The sequence below is a fragment of the Microcebus murinus genome, chromosome 10, assembly GCF_040939455.1.
Source record: "Microcebus murinus isolate Inina chromosome 10, M.murinus_Inina_mat1.0, whole genome shotgun sequence".
Taxonomy (NCBI): domain Eukaryota; kingdom Metazoa; phylum Chordata; class Mammalia; order Primates; family Cheirogaleidae; genus Microcebus; species Microcebus murinus.
This window is the reverse complement of record NC_134113.1, coordinates 21,952,580-21,976,066: the sequence shown is the minus strand read 5'-3', so window position 1 is coordinate 21,976,066 and position 23,487 is coordinate 21,952,580. Positions and strand designations below refer to the sequence as shown.

Here is a 23,487-nt window from a genome sequence, read left to right as displayed (position 1 = left end):
ACCAATGTGGGTGGGCACCATCCAATCCATTTGGTCTCAATAGAACAAAAAGGACTGAAATATAACAATTACAACACTGACTTTCCTGGTTCTTCATCTTGCAAACAAAAGATTGTGGGACTTCTTGGTCTCCATAATTGTGTGAGCCAATTCATATAATCTATCTACATAGACATATAACCCCTCTTGTTTCTGTTTCTCTGGAGAATTCTAATACACCAGGCAAACACTGATCTATTTTCTGTCTCTATAGTTTGCATTTTCTAGCTTTTTCTATAATTGGAATTGCTAATGCTGTTTTAAATGGTAGAACCTCCTTCTCTAGTTTGGCTGTTTCTGGTCACATCATCATCACACATGAGTTGTGCTGCTGTAAGGCAAGGCCCCTGTCTGGGCTTGGCACACCCCTGTGATCCATACCACCCCCGAGAACTCTGCTCTAGATGCCACTTCCCTACCCCATTTTAGGTAAGCTATTTGACATGGTCTGAATGTTTATGTCTTCCCAAAATCCATGTTGAGATCTTAGGTGAGGCATTTGGGAGGTGATTAGGTTATGAGGGAGAGGGGCCCTCATGAATTAGATTTGTGCCCTTATAAAAGAGGCCCCATAGATGATTGCTTGAGTTCACGAATTTGACATTACAGTGAGCTGATTGTGCCACTGCACTTCAGCCTGGGCAACAAAGTGAGACCCCATCTCTAAAAAAATAAATTAAAAAAAAATAAAAGAGTTCATAGAGAGCTGCCTTGCCCCTTCTACCGTATGAGGACACAGCTAGAAGTTGCTATGAACTGAGGAGCAGGCCCTCACCAGATGCTGAACCCATCAGGCACCTTGATCTGGACTTCCCTGGCTCTAGAACAGTGAGAAATAAGTTCTGTTGTTTATAGGCTACCAAAAGTTTTTGGTCTTTTGTCATACAGCAGTCCAAACAGACTAAGACACTACTGTTCCTTTCTCTGTTTCCTAAAGCCACGAAAGACCCAGAAAGGCTTACCTGATTTTTTCCCCTACAGCTCACTGACTGTGACTGTTCTAGTTTCTCCTCCTCTAGCTATAGCCCTGCCCTCTGAGGAGCAATTCTTTTGTTAGGACCCCAGCCATACATACTATGCTCTCTGGTGGCCAGTGAGGGCAAGCAGAGATTCAGATCCTGACCCATCTAGATTTCCCAGTGCTAGACTGGCAGATTCTGCTTCTCCCCACTTGTGTGAGTGCATGTGTGTAAGAGCATGTGTATGTATATTGGGGGGTGGGGGGTGGATAAAGTTCTTGCTATATAAAGTTGCAAGTATAGGTTTTAGCATATTTATTTTGGAAAATCAAGTATTTGAGCTGTTTAAAAATTTTATTTTGGCTAGGTGTGGTAGCTCACACCTGTAATCCTAGCACTCTGGGAGGCCAAGGTGGGAAGACTGCTTGAGCTCAGGAGTTGGAGGCCAGTCTAAGCAAGAGCGAGACCCTATCTTTACTAAGAATTGAAAAATTAGCCGGGCATGTAGTCGCAGGTACTCGGGAGGCTGAGATGGGAGGATCTCTTGAGTCCAGGAGTTTGAGGTTGCAGTGAACTATGATGACATCACTACACTGTACCTGGGGTGACAGAGTGAGACTATCTAATATATATATATAATATATATATATATTTACTGTACAAAATAGAATCAAATACAAAATTTACTCCAAAATGTCATTATTTCTGATTTACCAGTCTTTTTATAACATAAGTGGTCCTATTTAAAAAAAAAAATTTACCCCAGTCTAAACAATATCAAACTAATCCATATCTGAAATATGTGTTATTTCATCTTTAATATCCTTAATCTCAGCTTGGACTATTGTTAAATTAGATATTTTCTCATTTAGGACAGTAATTTCTTTCTCTCTTTGTAGTAAATCGGTAACTAATCTCCCAATGCGTAGTGTTAAGTCATTTACCAATGGTTCTAAACGGGAAAAGTCCTTCTTCAGGTTATACACCTTTGGTTTTAGATCATTTGCAAAAGCCACTGTCTTCAGAACTTTTGCTCTGTCACCTTCTAAGCTTAAAAATCTATCTGTGTGCTTGTCAAAATCATTCTTAAGCTCAGTTAGTGTCTTCTTAACAGAGTTAATTCTTTGTGAATTTTCAGATGCTGTTTTTCGGAGCATTGCTGTTCGGTCAATGCTGCTTGAAAGAAGATCACCTATGTTTTTTACTGTATTTTCTTCTACTTTTTCTATTTTATTTTCTAGTTCTTGTACAGATTCTGTCAGTGATGTTACATCAGTTATTAAACCCGAAATACGTCGTATATCTGTTTTTACAGTTGTGATCTTGAGACCAACATCTTTTGCCAAGGAAGTTGTACTTTGGTCTACTTTTATAATGTCTTGAGAAAGAGTTGCCAAGTTGTTGTTCAATATATCCTGTTTTTCAGTTATCCTGTTGGACCAAGTTTTTACCTCATAAATTTCTTCCTGTAGATGCTTTAGATGAGCAATTATTTGAAAAGACTTCAATTGTTCCATGACAGCTTCAGATTTCTGACACTATAAGAAAATATATCACAATGATTAATTTTATTGAAAGCTTAACATGTAAAATTCAACTTAAATTTTATGGTTTTTTAAACTAAAACTTTACTGCATTTTTGGAAAGTATACGGTAAAAGATGGCTTTAAAAGTAAAAGCCTTTAGAACAATTTGAGTATATTAGTAATGAATAAGGAAAACATTGAAGAAATTTCATAAAATACTACTGGAAATTACATTTTTTCAGATATAATTTTTGTACAAGTGGTCTTCTGTACAGTAACAAAATGAGCTAAATGAGACAGTGATGTGTTTTTTTCAGTACCTGGAGAAGGGACGAGGAAGTCTCCTATAGATGAACTTTGATAAATTTGGGGGGTGAGACAAGGCAGCGTAACTTCTTTTTATTTCCTGCTTTCTAGTTTTTTTAAAAAAATTTCAGAATATTAAGGGCGTACAAACATTTTGGTGGCATTAATTGCTTTTGTACAGTTTTTGTAAAAAGTTATCAGGGCATCCACCTGGATAGTGTGCATTGTACCTGCATAATGTTTTTCAGCTTTATTGAGGTATAATTGACAAATAAAAATTATATATATTTATGTACACATGGTGTACAGTGTGATGTTTTGATGTGTATACATTGTAAAATGATTAAATCAAGCTAATATCCATCACCTAATTTTTTTTTTGCAGTGAGAAAATTTCATATTTACTCTCTTAGCAATTTCAAAGCATGCATTATTATTAACTATAGTTGCTGTACTATACAATAGATCTCCAGAATTTATTCATTCTAATGGAAACATTGTACTCTTTGACTAGCATCTCCCTATCCTGCATCCTGCCCCCTCCAGCCCCTGGTGTCCATTCCACTCTCTGCTTCTATTAGTTTGACTTTTTTATTTCAGATTCCACATATAAGTGAGATCATGAAGTGTTTGTCTTTCTATGCCTGGCTTATTTCATTTAGCATAATATCCTCTAGGTTCATCCACATAGTCACAAATAACAGTGTTTCCTTCTTTTTAAGGCTGAATAGAATTCCATTGTGTGTGCATGTGTGTGTATGTAAACATTTTCTTTTCTTTATCTCTTGATGGACACTTATGCTGGTTCTATATATCTTGGCTACTGGAAATAATGCTGCAATGAACATGGGAGTGCAGGTAACTCTTTGATATATTGATTTCATCTCTTTTGTATATATACCCAGAAGTCGGATTGCCATATCATATGGTATTTTTAAGTTTCTGAGGAACCTCCTGTCTTCCATAATGGCTGTACAAATTTACATTCCCACCAACAGTATGCAAGGGTTCCCTTTTCTCCACATCCTCATCAATATTTGTTATCTTTTGGGTTTTTTTTGATAATAGACATTCTAAATGGTGTAAGGTGGTATCTGGTTATGGTTTAAATTTTTCATTTCCCTGATTAGTGATGTTGAGCATTTTTTCATATACCTGCTGGCCATTTATTTGTATGTCTTCTTTTGAGAAACATCTATTCAGGCCCATTGCCTATTGTTTAATCAGGTTGCTTTCTTGCTACTGAGTTGTTTGATTTTCTTATATATTTTGGATTTTAAGGCCTTATCAGATGTATGGTTTGCAAATATTTTCTTCCATTCTTTAAGTTCTCTCTTCACTCTATTGATTGTTTCCTTTGCTGTGCAGAAGGTTTTTAGTTTGATGCGGTCCTATTTGTCTATTTTTGTTTCTGATTCTTATGCTTTTGGGGTTATATCCAAAAAGTCTTTGCCAAGACTGTCTTGAAGCTTTTTCCTCATGTTGTCTCCCAGAAGTTTTTACAGTTTACGATCTTACATTTAAGTCGTTAATTCATTTTTAGTTGACTTTTGGAAGTGGTGTGAGATAAGAGTCCAATTTCATTCTTTTGCATGTGGATATCCAGTTTTTCCAACACCATTTATTAAACAGACTGTCCTTTCCTCATTGTGTTCTTGGCACTTTTGCTGAAAATCATTTGAACCTATACACATGGATTTATTTCTGGTCTCTCTTTCTGTTCCCCTGGTCTGCATGTCTTTTTAAATGCCAGTATCAGGCTGTTTTGATTACTATGGCTCTGTAGTATATTTTGAGATCAGGTGGTTTGAAGCCTCTAGCTTTGCTCTTTTTGTTTAAGATTGCTTTTGGCTATTTGGGGTCTAAGGCAATAACAAGTGCTAGAATGAAGGGATCAATATCTATGTTTTATTGGAGTATTACTTTTATGAATAATTTTCTGTGGTATCTAACTATCTGCGAAAACTTGAATAATTCACCTAACTCTCAAATTTCTAGTATGTTGTTAGATATGCCAAGTGTGAGGGGCATAAAGATGAGTATAACTTGAGTGGTGGTCTCAACTATGTTTAGTAGAGTAGATAGGTATGTAAAAAAAGAATTATTTCCAAGGTTCTAAAATTCTATGATTCCAAATACAGGTGGTTTTCATGTTTTGTATATTTCAAAGCTATCCTTCTTCCCCACTATACAATGCATACTGATATCTCTAAATTTATGTCTTAGTTTAACTTGAACACAGTAGCTGATGAACATTTTGAGCCACCCAACTTTCTTGCAACATTTCAATTTGGTTTTGTTTTGTTTTTGAGACAGTCTCACTCTGTTGCCCCGGTTAGAGTGCCATCGCGTCAGCCTAGCTCACAGCAACCTCAAACTCCTGGGCTTAAGCAATCCTTCTGCCTCAGCCTTCCAAGTAGCTAGGACTACAAGTATGCACCACCATGCCTGACTAATTTTTTCTATATATTTTTAGTTGTGCAACTAATTTCTTTCAATTTTTAGTAGAGACGGGGTCTTGCTCTTGCTCAGGCTGGTCTTGAACTCCTGAGCTCAAACGATCCGCCTGCCTCAGCCTTCCAGAGTGCTAGGATTATAGGCATGAGCCACTGCGCCTGGCCTCAAATTGTTATTTTTGTTATTGTTTGTGGTGATGGTTGTGGGTGTGGGTGTGGATACCTATATAGTAGTGTTGGGGAAGTTGAATATTTCATTCTATCTTAAAAGTTTGAAATTTTATTGCATTGTGTCATTAGTTAATAAAATGAAGAGGGAGAGGAAAAGTTAAACTGATCATAGTAATAAGATGGGTGGATCTCATAAACAATACAAAGTTGAAAATTAAAACAAGATGGGAGTTTCCAGGTAAGACTATTTAGCTTCAACCAGAAGATTAACGTAAGCCTATGGACTGTGTGCCCAACCACGAAGAAAAATAAATTAAGAAACGAATATAAAATAGCTGGAAATACATTGTCAATGCTTGTGCACAAATACAGAGATACAGTGATTACTCTGGGAAAAATCCCATTTATAATGTGCAACTCAAATCATTTGACTTTCACACATTTAATTTCCAGCTTGTTTTCTTGTTGGGAAATAGGCTAAGAGACATGAGAAGTTTAATAGGCACGAGAAGTTTCAGGGGTTTTGCAGGTCTTTGCCTCAAAGGAATCTGTGGACATGTTAGTTCACAGATTCCTTTGAAGCAAAGACCTGCAAAACCCCTGAAACTTCTCACGTCTCTTAGTCTATTTCTCAACATTTTCTAGGGAAGCACTATGTTTCAAAGAAGGAAATTGTCTATAGTGTTCTATAAACCATCAGAACCAGTTTGATTCAACATTTACTGTACTGTGTATATAGTATGTGCTGGTATGATCAAGAACAGTCTCTGCTTTCAGGGAGTTTATAGTTTAGTTTGGGAAAAAGAATATCAATGAATGAATGAATTATTTAAAACTCAGCAAAGAAGGAATAAGAAAATAAATATGGCTGGGTGCATTTGTGCATGCCTGTAGTCACAGCTACTCAGAAGGCTGAGACTGGAGTATTACTTGCATCCAGGAGTTCCATGCTGTAGTATACTATAATCATGCTTGTGGATAGCCAGTGCACTCCAGCCTGGGCAGCACAGAGAGACCCTGTCTCTAGAACAGATAAAAATAAAAGAAGTAAATACGCATATTGCAAAACATTTTTACAAAATAAAATGTGCAGTTTAAAGACTTCAAGTTTTTTTTTTAATAGTTTTGTATTTCTCACGTATTTTAACAAATTTTCTTAATTGTATCAGGCTTACTCAGCTCATATTAACCTTTTAATATTATTTTGGTTAGCATAAATTTAGTATTATTCAATGCAAATAAACATGTAATATCTTCACAATATTATTTTGATAGCAGCATTAAAAAGGAGCAGTTGCAAAAGAACTTACAACGAACTGCTGAAATGGGGCAGTAGAACAGTTAATTCAAGGTAGCAACTCACCCTCCTCACACCATCATATATGTTTGATTTTAAAATATATTTTATTTATTTTTTCTGAGACAGAGTCTTACTTGGTTCCCCATGCTACAGTGTTGTGGCATCAGCCTAGCTCACAGCAACCTCAAAGTCCTGGGCTCAAGCAATCCTCTTGTCTCAGCCCCCAAGTAGCTGGGACTACAGATGTGTGCCACCACACCTAGCTAATTTTTACTATTTTTAGTAGAGACGGGGTCTCACTCTTGCTGAGGCTAGTCAAAATATGTTTTAGGATTTTTCTCCTCAATAGCTTTATACTTAATTAATTATTGTTGGAGGAGGTGGCCCCAAATGTGTTTTTGGTAGAGAGTTAGCTTGTGAAATATAACTGTGGGTATGACAGAAGGAGTAGCCACAAAGAGGAAGGAAATCAAGTAGTGATTGCAAAATCACCTTTTATTTTTAAGGAGAAAGTTTTGCAACATAGTGTATTTGCTGAAACAGAGTCTCCCAAAGGGGAAAGGAGTAGATGGCTTACTTTCATCTATTTCATTATTAGTTATCATTTATTAATGTATCTACTCTGGTAGAGTAAATGTAGCTTAATAGTATTACATAATTAAGACACTGCAGAAAGAGCTTAGCTTATTCTTAGAAGGATCAGAATGATTAGGAAGAAGTTGCTAGTAAACCTCTTTGTTTCACTTGGTATTTTATAAAAGCAACTTATCATGAGTTTCTGTTGATCTTTACTAAAACACAAACTCAATATGGTTGGTAATAGTCTATAAATTATTATATTGAATTATTTAAAAAAATTACTTAAGGTTTGTTTAAGCTATTTGCCTAGGGTGGATAGAAGAGTTAGAGAATCTATCAGTAGATCAAAAGATTACTTGAGTGATCTGAATATTTACCACATTTCTATCATAAAAGCAAGGTACTAAGTTAGATGCAATCTTGTAATGTTAAATATTGCCTGGATCTATAAGCACAGCAACATGGTTCAAGAAAATGATTTTTAGGTCCAATCTGCTTTCCAAAAACTTTGCTAAAGTATCTTTGAATTCTACTAATGGGCCTGGAAATTTTATTGATCTAATTTAAAACCACTTAAAGCCAGAAGGGATCTTACAGATTAATAAGGTAAAATTCTCTTATCTCACTATTTGAAAACCAAGCAACAAAATATAGCACCCAAGAAAACAGTGTCGAAACCTAGATTACAAGATCCCAGCCTAGGGTTCTTCACCCCTACTTTTCCATTCTTCCCCAACATTTTTGATGCCGTCTCATGCTAAAGACCCAAACAATTTTAGAGCACAGCTACAGTTTTTGAGGGACTCACAGTCTAGTTTCATGGCAAGATGGTAAAGAACACATTTGGCTGAATTATTGCTTTTTGAATTCTCAAGATAATTCTACTGACAGCATATTTCTTATGATTTTTTTTTCTTTCTCCCTTGGTTGAACAGCAGCAGGTTGCAATGTTTGGTGGGAGGTCCTCAGCCTCTGGAGTTGGACAGATCCAGGAGTGTGACTGCAAGGTTCCTAATCTTGCTAAGTCTTGATTTCCTTATTTGTAAAATGGGTCTAACAGCAAAGCTGTTGTGAGGATTAGTGCCAATACATGTAAAACGCCTTCCATAAACACTGGCACAAAGTAGGTAGTCAATACATGGAGCTGTTAAGATGATGATGATGAATGAAAATATCCTAGAAATATTTGGTACAAAATAGATGCCAAAATATAAGTTCTCTCCTCCCCTGCTGCCTAAAGCTATGATAAAGCATTGTAATTTGTATTAAATTAATAGTGTGTTGCTGAACTGAAATGAACAGATGCTGGAAGAATTTGCAGTTTTTGTCAACTGTGCAAATATGAGAGAAATATATAGAGAAATGAGATTTTTTGGGGGGGCAAGTCTGGTGAATTTACAGCATTATTATAAGACATATCAAACTTTGATCAAGATTATAGAGTAATATAAAGGTCTACAGTTAGTTTGAGATTAAAAAATAATACTATTAGTTTTATATCTTACAGATTTAATTTTCTTTGAAGCCATAAAGGCTAATAAATCTATATTTTTCATTATAAAATTTTATAGTACACTTAGTCAACAGCTTCTAATCATTAGGTAAAATTCAAGGAAATATTACTATAAATATATTTTAAACTTTATATCCAAAAGTTTAAAAATAATTAGATGTTTATTTCATAAAACTGACTTAAGATTTTTTTTAAAAAGTGGATCCAGTACTCTCTATAAGAAATTAATTTATATAAAATTTATTATCAATTACAAAGGTATAAATATTGATAATTTTCCATGAAGAAAAGACTAACAATGTAATTTAATATTTAATTTGCAGGGAAGTTGTTGAAATTTTAATCATCTGTGTTAAATAAAAGAATGGAAGAAACAGAGGAAGACAAATTAAGTATATCTAAATCTAATGATGATTTTTAATAGAAAAACATTAGTAAAGGAATATATAGAGTATATATATATACACACACACACATATGTATACTATACTTCAATAGTTTTCTCATGTAGTATTTGTAGAAGCTCAATTTTTGTTTCCTTTGTATCATTACAGAGCACAGTGGCCACCTTGTTTCCATTTACTCTCAGTAACCATTATCATGATATACATAAGTCTATGACAAAGTTGTATTAAATCTGATCATCAGCAAAAAAAAATTATTTAAAAGTGAAGAGTACACGAGATCACATCTGTCCTGACAGGATGAAGGTTGAAACAACAAAGTTCCAACTAACTTTATAATCTATTTTACTAGCATTAAAATAAAAGTAAACAAACAGATTTCTGTCAGTGCACAAAGATAAGAACTTACACATTTGGAAGCCAAGAAATTTACTGTCAAAATAGCAAAAATTAATGCTGTGCCTTAATAGTAGCACTCTTCAAACTTATTTTTATAACTGTGGCTGTCTACCATAAGCACTCCAAACTCTAATGGGATTTCTCCAAAAACTTGCAAATCTACATAATGAAACTACCTGACAACAACTGTCTTTTGTAACTGACTGCTTTCAAGTTCTTTGTGTTTAATTCCACTGAAATTGAATTGTAAAACTGGGATGGTTATTGGCAAGTAAGAAAAGAACTTCCATATGCAGTTGACAATATTATATTATTTTGAATAAAATGAAATCAATATGTAAATCAAATTTAGTTTAGTAGTTTAAGAAACCTTTAAAATGATATGCTTTTAACATAATTATTAGTATCATCATGCTACTTTTTCCTCCTTAAAATAGGCCACAGGTTTATTGGTGCATTTTTATTCTAAGTAGACTAATTTATCTAGAGATTATATATCTAGCAAACTCAAGAGTGTAAACACAGAATCTAAAAAACAAAAAGCCCAGATAAACAAAGATATTCCAAACGTTCATATTTCAAAGCATACATACATAATTCTTAGGAAAGGTCTTAAATTAGAATATATTTACTTGTATTTTAAAACACAGTTCAGAACCTTAACAAAAAGTAAAACATTTCCCAGGCTTCATAGCTTTCAGAAAGTGCATATTAATTCATAGCAAAGGCCCTAGGCTCTCCCTTATGCATATTATCTTTTATTTTAGACAAAATTCCTATGAACTTGGTTGTCTGGATTCTTAACCTGCAGTGAATTACAAAGAAAAGTGAAAAAATGGCTGAGCCAGGGACATTACCAACCAACCTGACAGTAAGATCAGGTGGCAGAAGAAAAGGTATAAGAAACAAAGGTTTGCAAAACAGCAAACTGGGGTCATTTAGTGAAGTGGTAAACACTCTTGATTAGTTCCTAGAGACATAAATATATTGGGGTCCAACATAATAGGCGACTTTCATAATGATGTCCATGAATTATTAGAAAAACATTTAAAAATATTAAGTATCTTGCTTTAAAAATAGAGAAATATATGTTTTAGAACTGTATCTATTTAGAATGGTTAAAATGGAATAAGTTTTAGTGTTTAAAAAGCTTTGATTAGGTAGGGCATGGTGGCTCACACCTGTAATCCTAGCACTCTGGGAGGCTGAGGCAGGTGGATCGCTCAAGGTCAGGAGTTTGAGACTAGCCTGAGCAAGAGCGAGACCCTGTCTCTATTATAAATAGAAAGAAATTAATTGGCCAACTAAAATATATATAGAAAAAATTAGCCAGGCATGGTGGCGCATGCCTGTAGTCCCAGCTACTCGGGAGGCTGAGGCACAAGGATTGCTTGAGCCTAGGAGTTTGAAGTTGCTGTGAGCTAGGCTGAGGCCATGGCACTCTAGCCCCGGGCAACAGAGTGAGACTTTGTCTCAAAAAAAAATAAAAACAAAAACAAAAAAAGCTTTGATTATATGGGTAATCCATTTGTGTGGACATCTCATTTATTTCCTAATAATGTAGGATAAAGTGAGGCATATGAAAACAAAGTAATTCAAAACCATGGAACTAATCAATTTATGTATAATATGATTCATCAGAGTAAATGTAGTGAATTTAAAAATCACCATCAATTCCTTTATTTTCTAGATTATATTCTTCTAAAGTTCCCTTTTCTCTTATACTTGAATATTCTATAAAATCATGAACTTTTCCTTTGAGAACATCCAGTTCATTTTGCATCTTTAATATGCTATTATCATATTGAATTCCTTCAAGGATCTTCTGCATCTCCATTATTTCAGACACTGCTCTCAGCATATCATCTTCCATATTAAACATCTGCATAGTCAAGTCTTCCATTTTCTTTTCTGTTCCTATCAGATCCTGAGAGACTTTGAGAACAGAGTGAATAGCACTTTCAATTGTTGGTAAATGTGTCTTGCATTCTTCAACTTTGGGCTCATAATTGGAAAGTTTATTAGTCAGATCTTCGTCTCTGGCAAAGAGAGCATGCTGTTCCTCTTCTAACTTTTCAACTGTTTTTGTATCAGATCCAAGCTGCTCCTCTACTCGCAGGAGATCTTCTTCTTCTTGTCTTTTTACTGTTCTAATATTTCTTAGTGTGCTATCTTCCAAATCTTTTAGCCGCTCAGTGAGTAATTTTATTCCTTGCTCAGCTGAATTAATTTGTACAGTAACTTGAGAATGTATATGTTTTGCTTCTGATTTGAAAATGTCTGTATTAACATTCATTTCTTCTAGGCTTCTCTTCCAGAAATCTGTAATATTCCGGAATTTCTCATTAAGGTTTTGCATCTTTTGAGTGAGCATCTCTTCACTATTTTGAATGTCTTGAATGACACTTTGGAGGCTGGATACTTCCTGCTCAAACTGGGTCATCAAAGACATGGATGATGTAGCTTCCTGCAGGATACTTTCAGTAGACTCAAGCTGCATTTATAACACAAAACAATTCCCAAGGCTACTTAATAATTTTTGTATTAGAGAAACACACTTTAATAATCAGGAGCATAACATGCCAAATTCTGAAGATGTCTAAAATATCCAAGTATATCAGAATCATACTGACAAAAACATTTATTACTGTAATAGTAGTTTTCACAAATTAACAGATTAGCCCTATGTCAGAAAAGTATACACCTGAACATATAATCCTAGATATTTGAGCATTTTTATGGAGGCATATTTGAGAGAAAAATTATGTTAAAGAAGCTTGAAGTCTATCGCAATTTTCTTTTTTACTCCAAGGGAAAGTAAGTTAGATGTCATTTTTATGGTTATTTGGCTTTTTAGAAACTACAATTTAGTATAAAATTTGTTATCTTTCTTAAATCCTATGATTCTGAAAGAGTTTCTGCCTGAAAAAAATTTTTTGACGAACTTCTTGCAGAGAAAGTAGTAGAATCAGATCTTACAGATATAAAGGCAAAAATGAATAAAATCTCCCCTTCAGTTTATCATGATAAATCAAATCAAACAGTAAAGTGTTCTAAGTGTTCTGAATATCTGTAAATTATGGTAGGCCCCGGATACCTAATATGTATCTGATATATAGAAAGGCTGTGTCATGGACCTCTTTTAGTCTACACTCAAATACAGAAAATAGCTCTAGAGGCTACAGGAAGATCTAGAAATGATCATTAATTTATCAAATGTTTGTAGTGTTGTGTTGAAGATATAATGCTGAACTAGCCACAATTCGGCCCTTCAACTGCTTATTTTAACTGGGGAGAAATACAAATTTGTATGTACTATGACCGGGGAAAAGCTATGGAAGCACTTGGGTGGAGACCCAAGCCAGACTTCAAAAATCAAGGAAAGTGTTCTAGGAATATTATCTAATATCTGCTTCTAGTCACTTCCTCTCTGAATCATCCTATACACTACTACCAGATTAAACTTTTAAAACCTGTTATGCATATCATGGTATACTGTTAAAAAATCTTTGATGTTTCCTAATACTTTTAGGATAAAGTTCCAAATTCTATAACCTCTCCCTATGCTATTCTCTCCTCTTTACTTAGTTCTGTCCTCACTTCAATGCTCTGACCAGATCTCAGCTCCTCAGCACAGCATCTTCCATAGCCCTAGCTCTGGCAGCCTGAATTCCTGTAGCACCTACTGTATTATGTATTTGCCACATATTTGGCACTTTAATTCAAAAATTTTGAGTGTTTACCCTGTGTTAGACACTGGATATAAAATATAAATATAACATAGTTCCTGATTTCCCAGGGGAGATAGTGTTTTGCTTTTTCTCTTTCATCTTTTTTTCTCCCACCCCCTCCCTTTGGAGATAGTGTTTTGGATCTTCTACAACATATATGCTAGAGTCCCAATAAGATCTATTGAGTGTCCACTGTGAACTAGTTCCATTACTAGGTACCAGGGAAACAGAGATAAAAAATGCAGTGTTTGCTTTAATGAGGAATAAAGGAGACTAACAACAAACAAAATCACAAATAGATTATGATTAGTATCATGACACAATTAGTACAGGGGGCAGTAGATGCTTAGGGAGAGATAGGAAGTCAGGAGGAAAATGAGGAAAGGCTTAGAAATGACTCTGAAATCTGACTTATTAACAGTCTGATGAATTAGCCAGGTGATGAAGATGTGAAAGCTTCTCAATTCCTCAGGTAAGAGACCACGTCTTTTGTCTTTTTGTAGCCCACTACATTTCAGAGTACAAAGAATTCATTTGTTGATGTTTAGGAAAAAGAATGGCTTTAAGTCTTCTGGGCCCACCCCAATGAAGACACAGGTATACAATGTGAATTAATCAAATCAGGGTAATTGGGGTATCCATCACCTCAGGCATTTATCATTTCCTTGTGTTAGGAACATTTCAATTCCACTCTTTTAGTTATTTTAAAGTATACTCTAACTTATTATTGATTATAGTCACTTTGTTGACTAGCAGTATTTTGAAGAGGCAAACTTATCTTCACCTAAGGTAGTTTCTTGTTTAGGCTGTTCACCAGAGCATTCCTGTAATCTGAAGACAGTTCACTCCAGGTAGTACAAGATCAACTTTGTAGGATAATAAACCTCAAGATTTATTCTGAAAATATTTGGTGACTATTATACCACAGTAACTAGCATTTGTGGTCCACCAATATATTCTAATAGCTTTTCATTTTCTTAAAAAAGACCTAATACCTTGAATTTATCAGTGCTTGAACATTTGCAAAGAATTTGTATATATACTAAATTGTTACATAACATCATTGATAGGTTCTTGGAAACTACAACTTTATGGTAAATGACAAATAATAAAACCAATATTTTTTGCATCAACGTTATAACGAAAGGACATTGATCGAAATGATGTTGTTCAAGGACTTGTGTGTCATTCCACTCAAGTCACAGTTTCTAAGTACCTGTTGACAACCTTAAGGACTTACATCTTATCTGATCCTTACAAAAATCTTATTTCTCTCAGGATGTCTCAATGTGACCAAAAAAAAAAAGAAAAGAAAAAAAAAAAAAATCTTATTTCTCATTTAATAAATGAAGAAACAGAGGCTAAGAGAAGTTAAAGTGATTTGCCCAAGGTCACACAGTTGTGATGAGAGCCCACATCTAGCTATTTTTGCCTCCTACCCTCTTACCTCCAATCCTTCCAGTATTGTGAAAGGCCGTGCTTATTAAATTATTCTCAGGGCAAACTAGGAGAGAAAGAGCTATGCAACGATTGAATATTTCTGGATTCTATGATAATATTTTAAAATTTGCTTCAAAAGCATTTTAATTGCCAAGAAAATTTTTCATTTAAAAAGGAAATCTAACTTTGTTCTAAATTTGTTTTTCAATAGCTTTTAATGGAACATATGATGTTTTGAGCTCCTGGAATTTTTTCTATCAGTATGTTAGAGCATCCCCAAAAACTACAACCAGATTCCAACTTGAGTCCTATGTCAAAATACCAACTCCTTTGTATTGCCTTCCCTGAAGCCCCTAAACTCACCCTCCATGGAGTCCCCTGGCATGTGTGAGGGACACTAATTTTCATCCATGGCTTTTCTTTTCTGGGGGATTATATGCTCATCCTGTGCATGAAACTGCAGGGACTTAGACCCTCCTTTTCATCTCTATTTTTATAACATCCTTGCCCACCCTGGTGCCAAGCACAAATCCTTGTCTACCTTATGACATGATTAACAGTTCAGTGAATGAATAAATGAACAAATAAGGCATATTTCCCAATGATAACTTGGTCCTTAGTAATTAGACAAGGCCCACATGCCGCCTTAGTGATCACAGCTGACCCTCTCCTGAGCTGTGTGAGAGTTACAAAAATGTTTGTTTCACATTTCTAAGAATCACAGTAATAACGAATCTGGTTGAAATCAGCATTAGCAACTTGAAGAAAAGCAACACAGACATGGTGTTATTTTAATTTTCATTAGAACTCTTATGTGGTTATAGGATTAGTACCTTACTCTTAGGCTAGTCATTCTTACATGCATATACATATATCCTTAAAAAATGGAAAGGAGGCTGGGCGTGGGCTCACACCTGTAATCCTAGCACTCTGGGAGGCCGAGGTATGAGGATCGCTCAAGGTCAGCAGTTTGAGACCAGCCTGAGCAAGAGCGAGACCCTGTCTCTACTAAAAATAGAAAGAAATTAATTGGCCAACTAAAAATATATAGAAAAAATTAGCCGGGCATGGTGGTGCATGCCTGTAGTTCCAGCTACTTGGAAGGCCGAGGCAGAAGGATCGCTTGAGCCAAAGAGTTGATGTTGCTGTGAGCTAGGCTGATGCCATAGCACTCTAGCCCGGGCAATATAGTGAGACTTTGTCTCAACAACAACAAAAAAAAAGTGGAAAGGAAAAAATTGATCTTTTCCCAATAAGTGCTGTTTATATTCTAATCTTATATCTAAAGATCAATCATATTTTCAATATTCTAGATACCTGATACTTAAGTAGAAAATTAATATCATGCCCATATGAACATACTCACCTTTTTCAACAATAGAAACTGTTATACAAGCATAAAAAAAAATCTTTAGATGGCCTAATGATCATTAATGATTTGCATATCATTCAAAATGCAATCTGAGTCTAAACTGGATTAGAAGGAGAATGTCAAGAGGTAGGAAGACCAGTGAGAGTTAAAATATAATGGTCTAAGAGGCAGGAAGAAAGACGTTCTGAGCTGGGATAGAGGAATGATAGTAGGGAAATAAAATGGAAAAATCTCCCCAGATAAATCAATTAATGATTACCTTTTCTGAAATTAAAGTGATTTTACTTTGAAGACCTTGGAACTCATTGGTTTTTATTTTCAGTAACTGGTATTGGTTTTCCACCTTTGCAAACTTTTCTGACTGCTGAAATACAAACCTGGAAAAGAAAAAAGAAAATCACTAATGCCTAATTCATAGTCATTAAAACCTGAAATTCAGAGGAGTATTAACCCACTTCTGGTAACAACAACATAGGTTCGGGTACAGATAGCTGCAGCTTTTGTTAGTTTGCTTCAACAAACATTCAGGTAGTCTACAATGTGGTAGGTATCAGTTTAGTTCATGCAAAGATGAGTAAAACACTCCCCTTGTCCACAGTTCACAGCCCAGTGAGACAGTGTTATATCTGTGATAGATGTTTGCACAGGAAATATTTTAGAGGAAGACGTGGTGAACAATTTAATTTAAAATGAGATCTCTACTATTTTTCTGAAGGCCATTATTTGGGTAATAAAAGTGTTTTTATGTTGAAATATAGGAGAAATAGGAGTTACCTTTAAAAGTATTTTGAAACTAAAATGTAGAAGAGTAGACTAATGAAAAGCAATGGGGTGGGAGGAAGAGAGAGATGATAGTGACTAGAAGTTGCAAAATAACAGCAGGATTATAAAAAAAAATATGAAAACAAGAGAGCCACCGTCAAAGTGACAACAATACACATGCAATGCAAGGTGTATAAACTCAATTGGTTATACTCAACAATACGACTATATAAGTATACTTTAGATGTCATTCTAAAATTGGAGTTTATTCTTCATCTGGTAAACAGTGAAGAGTACAAGTACAAAAAAGCTGCCCCAATCTTTAAAACAATAAATCAACATCTGTTTATACAGGATTTTAATGACTAAGTACAAGAGAAATGCCTTGGATCTAATACCATTTTGTATATCTACTTTAACTCAATTCTTCAGGCTCAGAAAAAAACAGCAGTTGAAATTCTTTGTATACTGAATCATCAAAAAGCCCAGTGGAGCAGAACCATGACAAGTGCCTGCCTGAATCACAGTACCTAGACCAGTAGTTCAAAAGTTTCACTGCATATTATAATCACCTCCCAGTTTTAACAAAATCTATGCCTGGGTCCCACCCACAAAGATTCTGACTTACATGGTCTGGGATGTGGCTTGGATATTGGAAATTGTAACAGGTTCCCAGGTAATCTGAGTATACAACCAATTGGGAACCATTAATTGACCATGTTTTGTAAAATTCATTTCCACAGAAAGACAAATATCTAAAGATCCCAAACTTAATGGAGGGTTGAAGGACTTTTCTAAGTGCAGCTATCTGACCTTTGTGCACGTTTGCAAAAGTGATGTTTTGAATTCATAAATGGCATCATTAGACTGTTGCTGAAAAATTGTCCAAAGCTAAAATAGATTTTTTGCTTTTTAATCAAATATTTACAATGTCAGATGAAATATTAGTTTCATGATGCTGGTTAATGTCTATCATATGAGATAATTATAATTCCAATTAGTCCAGATTGACTTTTCTCCTGTGTGCTAATAGGAACTTTTAAAACTTCTGGTTATTAGGAAACACTATTATCCTAATTTTCAAAGATGGATGGGTAAACATAATTCTTTTTTCATTTTTGGCTTCTAAGATTTTTTTTTTTCAGAGTATAGGCATATCTGAGACTAGCAGATAGAGACCAAATAGAGAAAGCAGCCTAAAAAAAGAGTTAATTTCAGGGACTAGTTTTATCATCCATTACTCCATAGTGTTACATCATGAATTTATACTCTAGATCAGCAAGTTTATTCTGAATGACATTGTTATTATAAGAGACTTCTGTGTGAAAGTTGATCCATTATAAAAAACACATTACAGGATTTTTAATTTTATTAAATATATTTAATGTTGCCTATCACTCCAAATGCAAGCATTACACAAAAGCTTGAAGAAAATTATGTCATATAAGTGGAAATATCATCTCTGATTCTTTTTGTTTAGACTCTTACTAAAATAAAAAAAATAAAAGATTCACCTTTCCTACATATGAATAGTGCATATAGAAAAAATAAGCATAAAATTGGCAGCACTAGTGATAAAAATATGAAATGGTCTGTATTGTGGTGAAGAGTTAAAATACATTTTATTTTTCATTCATATGTGCCAGACATTATTCTAAGTGCTTGATAAATATTAATTCATTTAACACTAAGGAATATGCGTCCATATTAGTGCATGAGGTGTATTTCCTTTTTATGAGTCAGAGGCATATTCTAACAGGAGCAGTTCCCAGTATTCCTCTTTAGATGAGGGTAAAAGACAAAAAAGGGTCTGCTAAGGGGTACGGCTTCTAGTAGAAGGAAGAAAAGGACTATAAGAAAAGGACTAGGGGTTTCTGTATTTAGAATCTTGGCCTTCTTTTTGGGATTAGTATCAAAGGGAGGGAACATATCATTCTATTTAAGTGGGTAGTTGGACTACCTGGGCTCTGTCATTTACTAGCTGTATAAGCACCTTGGGCAAGTTAAGTAACTTATCTTTGTTGTTGTTTCCTCATCTGTAAAGGGAGGATAATAATACTTTACAGCATCGTTGACGATATTAAATAGGTTCCAATTTATAAAAGCTCTGTGGACAAAATACTTTAGCTATTCTCTTTAAGTACCTTGGCCCATTCTCTTGGACTATTTTGTGCAGCTGCTCTTCCATCCCTCCTATATACCTATGGTTGTATAAAGAAGCAGAGTTCCCTTCTACTTGCACTTGATAGAAACCCCAGGCCTGTTCCTCTTTCAACACTAAGCATAACCCAGGTTGGGTTTATAGCAAATGAGGGATAGATTAGATGGATTAGACCACTTATAACTCACTAAAGGAAAAGGACTTTCTTATCCTGTTTGGGGGCCTCTTCTAATTATCACATAGGTAAGACCTTGTGAAAGTGTTAGATATAGGAGAAAGGGTCCCAGGCTACTTTTCATGAAGGTCTTATGAAAGGAATCTTCCTGACTCCTTCATAATCCACTGCAGTCTGTAGAAACTTCATATAGACTTAGGGCCCTGTGGTAATGAATGGTGTAACTTTCCCTGGAATGCACTGTGGTAATGATCAGTGCGTGCTGCCTCTGCACAGCTCCTTTACGATCCTTCGATGGTGATAGACAGCTGATTGAGGAGTTATAAATACAAGATTTCCTCTGGTTCTATTTCAATCCAATAATGAAAAAGGCAAATAAATCAAAAGAAGCCATTGTTATGGATCTTCTGCAAGAAAGAAAGTTCCAAGGCCACTTTAGGGTCAGTTCCCATTTAGCCTATGTTTTATACCATCTACAGCCTTATTTTTAGCACAATAACTAATGTTCAGGAAAATACTAACCATATTCCATTTTTAAAAAGTAAGGCATTTAAAGTACAACCCTATCTTTTAGATAAAATTCTACTAATGAAAAGAAAGAAAGAAGCTAGAAGTGAAGTCAGCCAAGATTTTACAGCATAGATGATTTATAGTTATACTGGGTCATAGAGAAAAAATCTGGAGACATGATTTGTTTAAAGAACTTCTTGTACATAATTATAACAAATGCTATAAAAACTTTTACCAAAGCAATTTAGAAATCTATTGAAATTTCCAGAAGAAACTTAAAATTTTCACAATGGAATTTCCAGTTGATTAAATTTCTATATAATTAAATAAGCTTATGTGAAAGGTTTTGTGTCTTGTTTAGTAACTTCACAACTTTTTAACTTTCTAAAAGTAGAGTATCTTCAATCCTCTTATCTGAAAATTTTCTTCAACAGTTTAAAAAGGAGGCCTACACACTGACACTCAAGCCACATAGCTTGGGGCAACTATTAGAGCCAATATTTACTGTGAAGCTGATACGGGATGATATATCAGGACTTTGTTTAACAGAGACAAGACATTCAAGTAACACATTCTAGAATTTGTTATGTATTATTTCTATATTCTTTTCAAACAAGGATCCAAATATGAAAGATCTGAAGATACTGCTAGAATGTGATACCTTGAAATCCTCTCTGGGCAGCAGAAAAGTTCAGACTTTTTTCTCCCAACTTAATTTGACAGAGTAAGAAGATGGATAAGCAGAGTTTAAGAGTATATACATGGGCACACATACACACTGTTGTAATTTAACAACCAGAATAGTGTCAGTGTGGTAAGCATTTACTAAAGGTTTGATGGGCAGACTTTTAGATGCTAAAGTATGGCTTTATTATAAATCTAGTGCACTTTTAAGTACTCTAAGATGCCAAATATTTGCTTTTTATGTGGAAAATGCTTACAAATGTCCCACCATGTCAAATTATTCCCAAACTTACCACAAATATTTTGCTATAAATATCTATCAAAGTATATATACTTCAATTTCTGTAGCAAAAGATTTCACAAGAGCAACTAAGAGTCAACTATTTTTGGCCGGGTGCGGTGGCTCACATCTGTAATCCTAGCACTCTGGGAGGCTAAGGCAGGCAGATTGCTCAAGGTCAGGAGTTCGAAACCAGCCTGACCAAGAGCGAGACCCTGTCTCTACTATAAATAGAAAGAAATTAATTGGCCAACTAATATATATAGAAAAAATCAGCCAGGCATGGTGGCACATGCCTGTAGTCCCAGCTACTCGGGAGGCTGAGGCAGCAGGATTGCCTGAGCCCAGGAGTTTGAGGTTGCTGTGAGCTAGGCTGACCCCCCACTGCACTCACTCTAGCCTGGGCAACAAAGTGAGACTCTGTCTCAAACAAACAAACAAAAAAAAGAGTCAACTATTTTAATAACAAGTATAAAATCTGCCCATTTAAAAAATAATTTTTGATTCACCATTGTTGTATCATTTTCCAAAGACATAGCTCAAATTAAATCTTCCTAATGTAACTTGTTTTTGTCTTTGAAGCCACTTAAGACAAAAATCACTAACAGTAAATTCCTGAGGTGAAGCATTTGCTTTTCAAGGTTTATTCCCTTAAAATTTATTTTCCTATTAGAGCTTTTCCCAGGACCGTAACTAACTCCCCAATACAAAAAGGGTTTTTCATTTACTTAAAGAAGGTCCTGCATTTTAAGGCATAAGAGCAATTTATTTAAAACAGTAAATTCAGTACACTTATTCTTTTATGGAAAATTAAAATATTCCATATTAGTACAATAAACAATTCTATATTTTTGGAGAGAGCATTTAATAATCATTTCATCTTATAACAAATCTTTTATTATTTTATTAACAAATATTAACTTGGAAAAATACACGAGTCGGGATGAGTCACCAGTAAACTATAATTCCAAAAGCACTAGCTTTGAAATGTTGTAGATGTCAAGGATCTCTTCTAGAATCCTATTACTCCGGAAGACTGACAACTCTCTTACTAAATACTTTATAAGCTGGTGGGAAATGGAGGGAAATTCTATTAAAGTGACAGTCTTGTTATTAAAAATAAATAGGTTATTCCTAAAGAAAATGATTGGGGAGGTTATTTTTCTTTTTTTTTTTGAGACAGGGTCTCACTCTGTCACCCAGGCTAGAGTGCTGTGGTATCATAATAGCTCACTGTAACCTCGAACTTACGGGCTCAAGTGAGCCTCCTGCCTCAGCCTTCCAAGTAGCTAGGACTACAGGTTGCGTACCACCATACCCAGCTAATTTCTCTCTCTCTCTCTCTATATATATATATTTTTTTTTATAGAGGTGGGGTCTCGCTATGTTACTCAGGCTGGTCCCAAACTCTTGGTCTCAAGTTATCCTCCCACCTCAGCCTCCCAAAGTGCTAGGGTTACAGGCATGAGCCACTGCGCCCAGCCAATAAATTAGTTGTCAAGTTATTTCTAATATTCACTTTCCCCGATGACACCAATATATCGCTATTTAGTTTAAAAACTGTAACTGTTTTAAGTGAATCCAAGCGCTATACTTTTGTAGCTTTAAAGTTCAATCTGTGACTTAAAAAAAGACGTATGCACATCAAAATAGGGGAAATCATCCAAATTTTGCTATATTATAACGTTGCTTTGAAATCATAATGAACTGTTTTGATTAAAGTTGCAAACGTTTCCGTTAGGCGCTTATGGGGCAGGTGTGTGTGTATGTGTGGGGAGCAAACTTGTCCCTGACAACCGCACAGTGGACAGGAAGTAACAGTTTATAACACCGTGGAAGCTCCTGACACGTAGTAGGTGCTTCATAAAATCTACAGCTCTTAGGAAATGGATGACTCGTTTCCAAACCTTAGTCTCAACTCCGGCTGAGTGACAGGGGCATGCTACTAACACAGAGGACGAATGAGTTACCAGAAATGAGCAAAATAAAAAAAGAAGTTGGGCTGTGTCCTTCCTTCAGGGTCGAAGCAAACTAACAGAAGCCGCAAGCTTGGGGGGTCGGAGTCAGCGGGATGCCGAGCCGGGTGGGACCCCAGGAGCGGGTCGCACAGGAGGCCGACCACGGCCGGGCGGCCTCGCGTCCACTTACCAGGCCAGGCCCAGGCACGTCCCCAGCGACAGCAGGCTCAGCGCCGTCCGGGGGTCCGCCCAGCCCCCGCCTCCGCCGCCCCGGGCCTCGGGGCTCTTTCCGCCCTCGCTCCGCTTCTCAGGCTCCGCTGGGGCTCCCTTGGGCCCCGGCTTCTTCCGGCTCTTCACCTCGGACATGCCTACAGACCCTTAGGACTACACACCGCGGCGGCCTCCTCACCGGGGGGAGCGGGACGTGGCCGCCCTGGCGCGCTAGGGCAGCCTCGGCCGTGACCGCGCCCCCTCACAGACTTGGCGCCGCCCAGAAACCGACGCCTTCCCTCTCCCGGGCATCCTCGCTGCTTCTCGGCGCCTCTCCGCTACCCGTGTGCTACGCCCTCCAGTTGCGGCAGGCGGAGACCCCACCACCCGCTTCCTCTGCGAAACTGCCGCAAACCCGAGGAACTTGAAACTCCCGGGCGCGCGCAGGCCGCCGGGACCCGCGCTGGCAGGGCGGGGCGGGGCGGGGCCGCGCCGCGCGCGCCACGTCGAGCGCGCCGCCGCCCGGCCCTCCCCTCGTAGGAACGCGGCGCG

The 23,487-nt window shown here is 36.2% G+C and overlaps 1 protein-coding gene across 2 annotated transcripts; it reads right to left on the bottom strand.

Moving 5' to 3' along the window:
* Nucleotides 1–1,289: 1,289 nt before the first annotated feature.
* On the bottom strand, nucleotides 1,290–23,442 carry IKBIP (IKBKB interacting protein). Of its 2 annotated transcripts, none has more exons than XM_012787621.3 (3): nucleotides 22,916–23,442; nucleotides 16,455–16,572; nucleotides 1,290–2,536 (listed from the first exon to the last, which is right to left on the bottom strand). In XM_012787621.3, exons 1-3 carry the CDS (start codon nucleotides 23,089–23,091, stop codon nucleotides 1,781–1,783), a joined length of 1,050 nt encoding a protein of 349 aa, XP_012643075.1. In that variant the 5' UTR covers nucleotides 23,092–23,442; the 3' UTR covers nucleotides 1,290–1,780. The 2 variants fall into 2 exon arrangements, with proteins under 2 accessions (XP_012643075.1, XP_012643074.2); XM_012787620.2 differs by lacking the exon at nucleotides 1,290–2,536 and adding an exon at nucleotides 9,111–12,146.
* Nucleotides 23,443–23,487: the final 45 nt, after the last annotated feature.

Coding starts and splice junctions, on each gene's coding strand:
- IKBIP (XM_012787620.2), bottom strand. CDS start 23,091: ATGTCCGAGGTGAAGAGCCGGAAGAAGCCGGGGCCCAAGGGAGCCCCA. Junction 16,573..22,915: donor ACGTGCCTGGGCCTGGCCTG/GTAAGTGGACGC, acceptor TTTCTTTTCCAG/GTTTGTATTTCAGCAGTCAG. Junction 12,147..16,454: donor TCACTTTAATTTCAGAAAAG/GTAATCATTAAT, acceptor TTATAAATGCAG/CTTGAGTCTACTGAAAGTAT.